The sequence below is a fragment of the Pimephales promelas genome, chromosome 20, assembly GCF_988280905.1.
Source record: "Pimephales promelas chromosome 20, fPimPro1.hap1.1, whole genome shotgun sequence".
NCBI classification, from domain to species: Eukaryota; Metazoa; Chordata; class Actinopteri; order Cypriniformes; family Leuciscidae; genus Pimephales; species Pimephales promelas.
The window spans coordinates 32,016,858-32,029,357 of NC_142788.1; the positions used below are offsets into that span (position 1 = coordinate 32,016,858).

The window sequence follows — 12,500 nt, forward strand, 5'->3', positions numbered from 1 at the left end:
AACTCTCACACACTCATTTACTCACTCACTCACACAAGCACACACACAAACACACACACACACACACACACAGACACACACACACACAGACAGAGCTAATCAGCCATGAGTACCACTGTGAACTCTCTATATTTACTGTGTAATCTGTCATTGAGAGATTTACACGCATGACACCATCAGATTAGACAGATCTGGGGGCGTGTCCTGGCATATGAGCTACTTTCGATTGGTTCCTGAGGATGAATGGAGCTGTCAATCAGCATCAGGATTCCCTGCTGGTGGCTGAGACACTGTTAATTCACACGCAGACACTCCAACACTAATCAGAACAACATGCTAAAAGATGTCCAATGAATCTGCCCATAATCCTCTGGACACGTGAATTAGCTTGAAATGGAAGTTGCGTTCGTCTTTTCTTCGCCGTCTCTTATTTGTGCCGGATATCCGAGTGAAACGCTTTGGGAACAAGAACTAATGTGGGCGGGGCTTGAGTGTGTCTGTGGGGAGTTGATTGGATGGTTGTGGTTTGCTATTGGCTGATCTCATGTGAGTGACAGGTTAAAGCCCCGCCCTCGTCATCAGAGAAGAGATGCTGCAAGAGGAACTGATTCTGATTCAAGATTATTAACACAATAATGATGATGTGCACCCATAAATCATTCACAATAAACACTGCAATATTACATGAAAAACTTGATTTCATTGTGAGTTTAATATCAAGTGTGTTTTTCTCCCGCAGACATTCAGGAGTTTTATGAGCTGACTGTGTTTGAGAATCAAACCGGAGGTCGAGTGCTCTCACCAGGGCTGGTGAGTGTGTGTGTGTGTGTGTGTGTGTGTGTGTGTGTGTGTGTGTGAATCACATCTGAAGTCTGTATTGTTCTATTGTTTGTAGGATGTGTACATGAACAATGTGAATTGCATGCACAGATGATGCAAAATGCTTTTGTTAAAACTACTGATCAAACTTCTGAATTTTTCCCACGGACAGAGGGGGTGGCGCCAAAATCAGAAGTGTATTGTGGGAGTTGTAGTTTTTGGCAGAAGAGATTGCTGCAGCCCTCTGTCTAGTCTCAGCCTCAGACGTCACGCCCACAGAACGTTGGCTAAACGTCTGATGCATATGGTACACTTAACTGGAAACACTTCAGGAATGTCGAAGTCGTCATCTGATTGGTTGAATTTTGTCGGATTTCCGGGGGCGCGAGTGTCGCGTTTATTTTCGGTCCGCCGGGAAACAAAGCGCAGACGACGTGTGATTGCGGAAGAAAAACTGTTGTGTTTACATGAGTGCAAATGAGCATTTGTCAAGATCACGCTATCTCACCTGCGCACGAGTCGGCCGGTCAGGAGCTTTACTGAATGACATCTGTGATGCTGGTCCTCTCCGCTCACCTGTGTCAGGTTCCTAAGCCTAGATGTGGGTCGGGTGGTTCCGGAGTTCTCTTGCCCTAGTGTGCTAGTGTGATTCACACATACGGCAGTTCCCACAGCGTTTCGATCCAGCTGGAGTTCCCTTCAAAGGCATGTCTCAGGTTATATGTGTAACGCTGGTTCCCTAAAGAGAAAAGGAGATGCTGCATCGCCCTGCCATACTCCCTGCATGCCTGTGAGTGAGCCTATCAGAAGCTAGCGCGGTTTGATTGGCTATGCTTTATAGTTTCCTGGTCGATGACGTCACCATGATGTTCCATCGCGCCATTGGTCTGTTTTCGCACTTGTGGGCATTCCCACAGCGTCTCGACCAGGGGTGCGTTTCCCGAAAGTATCGTTAGCCAACTATGGTTGCAAGTTCCGTCGTTATCTGCATAGTTCAACGAGTCGGTGTTTCCCGAAACCATCGTTCCAACGAACATTCGCAAACAGCATCGCAGAGTTGTGTGTTTTGAACGACAGCTCTCGACCTGTGGTTAGAGGCATCGTTTCTGTATTGCATGACATTTGGAGGTAATAAATCCTTATATTGAGCAAAATTAGCAAGCTGACATTCAGTACAACCGGTGCCTTTTATTTAGAATTCATACAAATGTAATTTACGTCTTTTAGTTTGTGAAAAGACTTGAAGTAACGTGTTTGAAGAGTGCGCATGTGCGAACGTGCTCGTAAGAACGAGCCAAATATTGAGTCTGGTAATAAAGCAAAACAACTGAGAACAATTAGAAATAGTCCTCAGATGACATGTCTGTAATTTATATAAAACAAATCTAGCGTTAATTGGATCTCAAACAGTTTCATTACAAGAAGTTACTACTCCACCCCGTGCGAAACCAACGTGGTTGAACGAAACTTTGCGACAGTGGGTTTCGGGAAACAGCCGTGACTAGCTAGTTGTTTTATCCAACGATGCATCGTACTATGGTGTAAATCAGCAAACTACGTCGTTGTACGGGAAACGCACCCCAGTTTGAGTTCCTTCTTCAAGGATCCATGGTTACATACGTAATCTGAGATGTTCTCTAGCCATGTCCACTGATTTAACTCTTTTTTGGGCCTCTTTCTAACTCTTTCTACTATATAGACAAACAAGTTTTATTAAAATGACATCATGCCATCATTGAATAATCTTTTTAAGACCCATAACTGTAACCATAACATTAACTATAAATATGATAAACATAATGATAACTATAACCACAAGTAAAATAACTATATGGTAACGTTAACTATAACAATAATTATAATAACAATAACCTAAATTTTTTCTTGTTCCAGAAGTGTTTCACTCAGATACGTCACAAAAGGGTAGAAATGACCAGCACAACTTCTCTTTCATGAAGACTGAAAACGTGAAATTCTGATGTAGAGGAAATGAACTCACGGCCAGCTGCCTGTACTTTCGCGCTTTGGATGTTGGGCTGTAGATGACAGATCCCTCGGTTGTTCGAGTCTTTGGGGTTTCAACTTTGACCCTGTATGTCATACAGCCTCTCTCAGTCTCCATGGCAACTGCTCTACAGTTGCCAGAGCAACAACAGTTCGCTGCTGTGGCAACAGTAGTCACCCACCGCCTCTCTCTGTGTTTCCGTTCATGTTTTCACGCGCGCGTTGCTCTGTTGTTCGCGTCCCCCCACCCGCGCGAGCCGAGAGAGAGAGTGAGTGAGAGAGAGTGAGTGAGTGAGAGAGAGAGGAGAGGAGGCTCGACAGGCGGAGGGAGAGACAGGGGAGGGTGGGGGGATTCAGCGCGTCTGTCGCCCTTCAGTCCTGACATGGACTGCCTGTGTATAGTGACCACTAAGGTAAGACTGCTGCAGCCCGCGCGCCTGTGTGTGTGTGTGTGTGTGTGTGTGTCTGTGTCTGTGTGTGCGATGTGTCTAAATACTGCAGCACGCGCCCGCGATCAGCGCCACTGTCGTCTCGAGCTCTCGTCTCATTTAGACAGCTGTGTGTGTGTATGCGGAGCATCTCATATCACTTTATATAACACACACACACACACACACCAGTTGTGCTGGTCTAACTGTTTCTGCTCTCTGAAGAGCAAGCAGGTGTGTTCTGTGTTCAGTATTACTGGTGATTTCCACCTGTGTGTGTGTGAGTGAGTGAGGGAGTGAGCGAGTGTGTGTGAGTATGTTTGTGAGAGAGAGAGTATGTGTGTGTGTAAAAACATTGACAGCCAATCAGAATCCATTCTGCTATAAAGAGCTTGAGCGTTCAAAGTGACTGACAACAAAACGGCAGTGCTTATAATAAAAATAATGATTTTGTTAGTTATTATAGTTTTTGGTATATTTATTGTTCTACATTGCATCTTGCTTCGAATAAACAGAACTGTATAAACAGAGTTATCAGTCTTGATGTGAACAGTACACAAGCCACAACTGAATGTCCTCAGCGAACGTACACTTCTAGAAGTGATGATGTAAATCCCACCTCGAGATCATTAGCATCAGTGGAACTCTGGCTTTTGCTGTTCTTTTTGAACATTTCCCGAAACTGAATCTCCTGAAGGACACATGCAGCTTCCGCCGACGCTCATGATATCGGCGTGTTCTTTACTGAGGGCAGTTGTGGCTTCACTGGTCTGTGCTGCATGTCTCCTGGTTTGATGGTAATGAACCTTCATGAGGATCCAGCAGGGGGAGCCGCAGATATCAGTGTGTGATAATGAGCATCATGTGGTTGGTTGGACGGTGTGTTTATGGGCAGGCGTTCCTGAGATGTGGTGTCAGTCTGGATCGTGTGGATCTACTCCTGCAGGTTGATCTGACCACATCTCACAGGTATTGAAGCGCGGTGTGTTTGTTTGCCTCTAGTGCGAGCTTTATGTCACGGTTTATGAAAGAACTTCCGCCATTCCACCAGATCTCAGCTCACCACATGTTTTCATTGGCTCTTAGTCTGCTAACTGTCCTGTAGTTTTTAGTTTTGTTGCCTTTTTAGTAATCACCCTTAATTAGGTCTCAATTGAAAGTTTAACCAAGCTAAATTTATCCAGTGAAAACTATTTTAAAATTGTGAATTGCCCTGCAAACAATACTTTAATTTTTTTTTAAAATATACCTTTTACAGTATACATATACTACCATATACAGTAGTAATGAAATGTTGGCTTAGTTTTCAGTAAAACTCTCTCTGTTTAGGTCATTATTAGCGCCTGAGAAGTGTGTAATCTGATAAATTCAACTCTAAGGCATGGAGATATTATAAACATCATGATTTTATGTAAAGCTGCTTTGAAACTGTGTATTGTGAAATATATTTCTGTCATGACAACTCTCAGAGTGTTAGACATGGTAATGGATAACATCAACACCCGGACTCCGTCATAATCCTGGAGTCGTCTTAGAGTCTTTGATAAAGCAAATTTCTCCTGTGGACTGCCAAAATACAGCCGGCACATTACAGGCCCCACCAGAGGCAGTAATGAACTGGTCTACTGCTACACCACAGTGCATATCACTCAGTCTGGGGATCTCTGATCACGGTCTGGTTCATCTTATACCGACCCACATGCAGGAACTGTAATCGGCTATAACTGTAATTCAGACTGTAAAGAGATGGACTGATGAAGCAAAGCCTCCTTCGAGTGCATTTCTGTGAGAATATGTGCATTCCTGGATCTGGATTTAACTTACAGCAATGACAAACTTTGGTTCACTGCAAAACTCCGTCAAACAACTTCGTCAGGCCAGAGAAGATGCTGAAAGGAATGGGGACAGAGTCTTGTTTAAGTGGGACAAAAGAGATCCGAGTGGCTAAGAGGTGCTATTCTGAAAAGCTGAGAAAGCCTACGACCCTGCATCAATGTGGAAAGTCTTGCAAGACATTACTATCTACAAGACACCCCCCCCCCCAACTGGCTGACGAACTGAATGAGTTTTATTGCAGGTTTGAAAAACGCTGCCTCGCACACCTCACTCCCATTCTGGCTTTCTCTCCATACACTCATCAACACCTCCAGATCCCCCTCCTATACTTCGGGTCTGTGAAGAAGATGTGTGTCGGGTCTTCCGGAAACAGAAGCCGAGGAAAGCACCAGACCCAGATGCCGTTTCACCAGCCTCTCTAAAAACCTGGGCTGTCCATCAGGCCTTCATCTTTAACAGATCACTGGAGCTGTGTGAAGTTCCTTCCTCCATCATACCATCCCAAAGAAACCCACAATCACAGGTCTGAATGACTACCGACCTTTTGCTTTGACATCTGTGATCATGAACTCATTTGAAACACTGGTGTTAGCCCACCTGAAGGACATCACTGGACCCCAGCTTGGATCCTCTTCAGTTTGCCCAGAGAGCGAACAGGTCTGTGGATGGTGTGGTCAACATTGGACTGCACTACATCTTTTAACATCTGAACAAAACCAGGGACTTCTGTGAGGATCCTGTTTGTGGACTTTGTGTGCTGTTTGTTGTAAAACTAGGCGTGACATTTAGCACACCATGCCTCTTATTCACATTCCCTTACATTTCTGCACAACATTTCTACACTTGTACATAGTTTTCCATTGTCAATTTAGTTCATTGTGTATTTGCTATATTGTATATATAATTTATTATATTGTATGCTGCTGTTGGTTATTGCTGCTGCTGCTGCTGCTTTAGAGCGGGTACAGGACTTATATAGACGACACGCTGCTGAGACTGATGAGACATGCTGCGGCTGCACGAGATAGCATAATCACCCCTAGCAGATCTACACAGGTGGAGCTGGGGAAGGTGGAGGGTTTCTGAAGCGCTCATGAGTCACCAGTACAGGTCTACAGGTGGAGCTGGGGAAGGTGGAGGGTTTCTCAAGCGCTCATGAGTCACCAGTACAGGTCTACAGGTGGAGCTGGGGAAGGTGGAGGGTTTCTGAAGCGCTCATGTGTCACCAGTACAGGTCTACAGGTGGAGCTGGGGAAGGAGGAGGGTTTCTGAAGCGCTCATATGTCACCAGTACAGGTCTACAGGTGGAGCTGGGGAAGGTGGAGGGTTTCTGAAGCGCTCATGAGTCACCAGTACAGGTCTACAGGTGGAGCTGGGGAAGGAGGAGGGTTTCTGAAGCGCTCATATGTCACCAGTACAGGTCTACAGGTGGAGCTGGGGAAGGTGGAGGGTTTCTGAAGCGCTCATGTGTCACCAGTACAGGTCTACAGGTGGAGCTGGGGAAGGTGGAGGGTTTCTGAAGCGCTCATGTGTCACCAGTACAGGTCTACAGGTGGAGCTGGGGAAGGAGGAGGGTTTCTGAAGCGCTCATATGTCACCAGTACAGGTCTACAGGTGGAGCTGGGGAAGGTGGAGGGTTTCTGAAGCGCTCATATGTCACCAGTACAGGTCTACAGGTGGAGCTGGGGAAGGTGGAGGGATTCTGAAGCGCTCATGAGTCACCAGTACAGGTCTACAGGTGGAGCTGGGGAAGGTGGAGGGTTTCTGAAGCGCTCATGAGTCACCAGTACAGGTCTACAGGTGGAGCTGGGGAAGGTGGAGGGTTTCTGAAGCGCTCATGTGTCACCAGTACAGGTCTACAGGTGGAGCTGGGGAAGGTGGAGGGTTTCTGAAGCGCTCATGAGTCACCAGTACAGGTCTACAGGTGGAGCTGGGGAAGGTGGAGGGTTTCTGAAGCGCTCATGAGTCACCAGTACAGGTCTACAGGTGGAGCTGGGGAAGGTGGAGGGTTTCTGAAGCGCTCATGTGTCACCAGTACAGATCTACACAGGTGGAGCTGGGGAAGGTGGAGGGTTTCTGAAGCGCTCATATGTCACCAGTACAGGTCTACAGGTGGAGCTGGGGAAGGTGGAGGGTTTCTGAAGCGCTCATGTGTCACCAGTACAGGTCTACAGGTGGAGCTGGGGAAGGTGGAGGGTTTCTGAAGCGCTCATGAGTCACCAGTACAGATCTACACAGGTGGAGCTGGGGAAGGTGGAGGGTTTCTGAAGCGCTCATATGTCACCAGTACAGGTCTACAGGTGGAGCTGGGGAAGGTGGAGGGTTTCTGAAGCGCTCATGTGTCACCAGTACAGGTCTACAGGTGGAGCTGGGGAAGGTGGAGGGTTTCTGAAGCGCTCATGAGTCACCAGTACAGATCTACACAGGTGGAGCTGGGGAAGGTGGAGGGTTTCTGAAGCGCTCATATGTCACCAGTACAGGTCTACAGGTGGAGCTGGGGAAGGTGGAGGGTTTCTGAAGCGCTCATATGTCACCAGTACAGGTCTACAGGTGGAGCTGGGGAAGGTGGAGGGTTTCTGAAGCGCTCATATGTCACCAGTACAGGTCTACAGGTGGAGCTGGGGAAGGTGGAGGGTTTCTGAAGCGCTCATATGTCACCAGTACAGGTCTACAGGTGGAGCTGGGGAAGGTGGAGGGTTTCTGAAGCGCTCATGTGTCACCAGTACAGGTCTACAGGTGGAGCTGGGGAAGGTGGAGGGTTTCTGAAGCGCTCATGTGTCACCAGTACAGGTCTACAGGTGGAGCTGGGGAAGGAGGAGGGTTTCTGAAGCGCTCATGAGTCACCAGTACAGGTCTACAGGTGGAGCTGGGGAAGGTGGAGGGTTTCTGAAGCGCTCATGAGTCACCAGTACAGGTCTATAGGTGGAGCTGGGGAAGGTGGAGGGTTTCTGAAGCGCTCATGAGTCACCAGTACAGGTCTACAGGTGGAGCTGGGGAAGGTGGAGGGTTTCTGAAGCGCTCATGAGTCACCAGTACAGGTCTACAGGTGGAGCTGGGGAAGGTGGAGGGTTTCTGAAGCGCTCATGAGTCACCAGTACAGGTCTACAGGTGGAGCTGGGGAAGGTGGAGGGTTTCTGAAGCGCTCATGTGTCACCAGTACAGGTCTACAGGTGGAGCTGGGGAAGGAGGAGGGTTTCTGAAGCGCTCATGAGTCACCAGTACAGGTCTACAGGTGGAGCTGGGGAAGGTGGAGGGTTTCTGAAGCGCTCATGAGTCACCAGTACAGGTCTACAGGTGGAGCTGGGGAAGGTGGAGGGTTTCTGAAGCGCTCATGAGTCACCAGTACAGGTCTACAGGTGGAGGTGGGGAAGGTGGAGGGTTTCTGAAACTCTTTTGAAGGTTGAACAGCGAGCTCATTGGCTGCTGATACAGCAGGAACCAATTAGCTGTGCCCTATAGAGAATGATGTGATTGCAATCAGATCGAGTTAAGGACCTATCAGCCTGCGCCATCTAGAGTTTTATGACAGAACTTTGTATTTTTCTTGAGCTAAATATTCTCTGTGCATAAATGTTTATTTTTGTAGGATCAGGATCAGCTGATGAATCAGTCGTGTCGTTTCCAAAGGTGAATTGGATATTTCTGCTTCATTAGTGTCATTAAGTTGAACTGCAATAATGCTGATTGAAACATGTTTCCTGATCACTTAATTCACACACTTCATTGGTCAGTAAACGAATAGCCCCGCCCCTCAAACATGATTGGCTGAATCAGAAGTTAACATGCCGCTCAATCTAATCTTCTGAAAGCTTCACAGTGTTTCACTCTTTAGGAATCAACTAACACAACCCTAACTAGGTGGTTTAGTGCTGCAGAGTTCAGCTCAAATCCTGCAGTTACACCCCCCCCCCCCCCACACACACACACACTCATTCATAAATCTGAAGATCGTCATTTGTTTCTCTTTCATCTTTATTTCTGTGTTCCTGGTGATGTCAGTTGCTATGCAACCATGCTATCAGAGCCAGTTTCCATGGTGACTGGACTAGCATCGTGCATTGAATGAGAGAGAGCGAGCGAGCATGGGAAGCACACACACACACACACACACACACACACACACACACACACACACACACACACACACACTTGATTGAGTTTATGATGGTCATAAACTTTTTCATATTCAGGTGATTCTGGTTTGTTTCTGCTCTCAGGAGTAATATTGATGTTGCAGTGTTTGTGTGTGTGTGTGTGTGTGTGTTGCATCTCATGAACGCTTGTATGGTCACAGAATGCTCGAAAGCAGCTTGTTGAGGGTCTGATTGGAGTGTCGTCCCTCTTTGATGACATCATCTTCATCAGCTCTGCAGTGGGCACTGAGGGGAATACTGAGCAGCTCTGTGTCGCCCCCGTCTGGCCGGTTACAAAAGTGTGTGTGTGTGAGTGAGAGAAAGTCTGTGAGAGTGTGTGTGTTCGTAGAGAGTGTGTGTGAGATTGTGAATGTGTGTGTGGTTCATGTCCCTCTGCTATTCAGTTAACATTTCGAAATCAAAATTTATTTTAATATCTTTTGCAGTTTAAAGTGCTGTAAGTATAAATAAAATCTCATGAACCTGAATATTTATTTATATAATATCATATTTGAAAAGCAGAGTTAGTGTTTTTTTTTATGCAGGAAGCCATTGTTTTGTGACAGGAAGTCTATCAAACAGGAAGTGATGTCAGATAAGTACCCTGTCCTTCATTTGATGTGTTTTTGACAGATTAGTGCAATTTTTTTCAGGTCAGTCAGATGGGTAATATTAATGTAATTCTATTATATCCACTACTTAATTTTGATCATATTTTTATTGTTACTATTTTTAGTGTACATTTTATTTATTATATTTATGTATTCAAGCAATTACATTTTCTTAAAGGTCCTATATGTAACCTTTTTTTTTTTATAAAATGAATCCTTTTTTATTCCCTGTGTTTGAAGGGGTTGTAGTCACACATTGCAATGATCCACTTTTTGAGTTTTGCTATTACCTCTGAAGGCCATTATACAGTTTATGCGACCAACCGCACTTCAGCTGACGACATGGAGTCTGATAACACCCCAAAACGTCCTGCCTCCAGCACAACACACACTCCAACTCAAACTCCACATAAATATAAAAATCAAAAAAAAGTTTTATCTGCAGAATATCGTCAGGCAAACGGCGAATCTGGTCGACTCCAGACAAAAACGCGCACCAGCGTCGGCAACATTGTACAATTCGTAAACTTTAGTGAAATAGCAAGGTAAACTACATGAAACATGACATGAATACAAAAGCATGTTCCAGGATAACAAAAAGTAGGTGCTTTAGGATGTAACTTATTTTATTTACTAGATCTAACGTTACTGACTAACGTCACTCATCCCACTACTATCATATTGTTTATAACTTGCACATTTCCAGACACGTTCATTACAGGAATGTTACTTCCTACGATCTTACTGTTACACTGAAATTGTTCAGTTTAGTTCACTAACCGTTTTCGTTATCATATTATACATTCACCTATGTTGACATTGCTGATTGTGAAAGATACATGAATAGTTAGTGAAATGGCTTATGCTATATAACCTCATGTCGGCTAAATGCAGTTTATTGTAACATTATCATGGTGCGAACACAGCTAGAGCATTAGTTCAACGTCAAGCTGATAAAAGTAGGCTATTATTGTAACTGCAGTGGGAGTTTACATTAGTTTCCAGCATGTTGTGTGGTGCTTTCGCCGTTGCCTTGAAAGTATCCGCGTAGCTAGTAGTGAATGCTCGCTCTTGAGATCGAGCACGCACACGAGCACGAGCACTCTTGATGCATTCTGAAACATCACCGCTAGAGGCCGCTAAAAACGCATACAGCACCTTTAATTGTTACTGTACAGTAGAATCATTACCTTCAAACTTTTTTTTTACATAAATAAACGTAAAACCAACATGAATATATATCTAACATTAAAATCAGATTGCATATTCAATATTAGGTAAGAGCTTTGTATTGTTATTGATGAGCTGAGCTCAGTACACTCCTGTTTTTATGATTTTGATTATTAAATGATCAGATGGATTCTGTTTAGCTCACATTTGTCAGGATTTGGGGTGTTATAAACAGCAGGAATGTGTGATAACCCAGAATCCAGAATACATTTATATAACCGGTTATGTAAATGTATTCTGGATTCTGTTTGGCTGTTAATGTTTTTATCGTTCATCAGCTGGAAAAAAAAATGTTCTGAAAGTGATTACCGTTCCTTTGAGTTTTTATAGCTGCGGTGTGGACTTCACTATCCTTTTACATTTAGAAAAGATTTTTCAAACTATCGTTATCGTTCTCAGAGTGAACCGGCCTTAAACGTGCATGCTCTCCTGTGTCTCTGCAGAAGTACCGTTACCATGACGAGGAGACTCCGCCCCTGCAGCACAGCCCCGCCCACCTGACCACAGAGAAGTCTGCAGAGATGCTCCACCTTAGTGACGCTGGCCACGCCCACATCGACGGTATCCACGGTTACACACCCCAGATGCACATGTCCCCTGCCAAGGTAAGAGTCCTGCTCATGAAGGGAGTGTGTTAGCGTCGCCTATCTTACAGTCGGTGGTTGAGCTCTGGTGTGATTGATCCTCGAGGCCCTGATGAAATCGGTTTTATTCTTTCAGAAATTCTGTGTTTAAAGGCTAAATTGATTGTTAATAATAAAAAAAGTGTCTAATCAATGGAATTCACAAAACTTTAACAACTGAAATTCAAGCCTGCTAGCTGCTGTCAGGACACTGGACAGATCCAGTGAATCTGAGGCTGGTCAACTAACTTAGTTAATCCATAGTTGAGTGAATATGACCTCTCTCTCTCTCTCTCTCTCTTTCTTGTGTGTGTTGTCTCTCCAGTCTAATACTCTGAATGATGTCTCACATTTCAGTCCAGTGTCGCGTCAGTCTCAGTTGTGTAACTACCTGTCCTCTCCTGTAACTAGTCCTGCTGTTGTGTGTGTTGCAGCCAGTGTTGCTCCCGAGTGGCCACGCGCCGTACTACGCCACCTCCACACTGGTAAGCCCATACTCTTACATCCTCTTACCACACTCTCACATTCACTTACTTACTCTTACCATACTCTTAAATACTTTTACATACACGTACACACTCTTACTCTATGTTATGGCGCCGTTTTATACATAAACAATATTTATATTTAATATTTATATATAAACAATATGAATGTAAGCCAGAGGAGAACTGGCCCCCGACTGAGCCTGGGTTCTCCCAAGGTTTTTTCTCCATCCAATCTGATGGAGTTTTGGTTCCTTGCCACTGTCGCCTTGCTTTGGGCTTGCTCAGTTGGGGTTATTTAGTGTTTAGCAATATTATTGATCTGTGTTGT

General features: G+C 45.1%; 1 protein-coding gene across 3 annotated transcripts in view; it reads left to right on the forward strand.

Moving 5' to 3' along the window:
- The window catches only part of dlg4b (discs large MAGUK scaffold protein 4b), a 33,977-nt gene that overhangs the window by 1,658 nt on the left and 19,819 nt on the right, over positions 1–12,500 (forward strand). For 2 of the 3 annotated variants that reach the window (XM_039652537.2, XM_039652538.2), the window contains 3 exons: positions 740–810; positions 11,505–11,666; positions 12,119–12,169. In XM_039652537.2, coding sequence (XP_039508471.1) covers positions 740–810; positions 11,505–11,666; positions 12,119–12,169 — 284 coding nt within the window. Of the gene's footprint in view, positions 1–739; positions 811–3,130; positions 3,237–11,504; positions 11,667–12,118; positions 12,170–12,500 lie in introns of those variants that run through there. The other variant, XM_039652539.2, reaches the window with a different exon arrangement.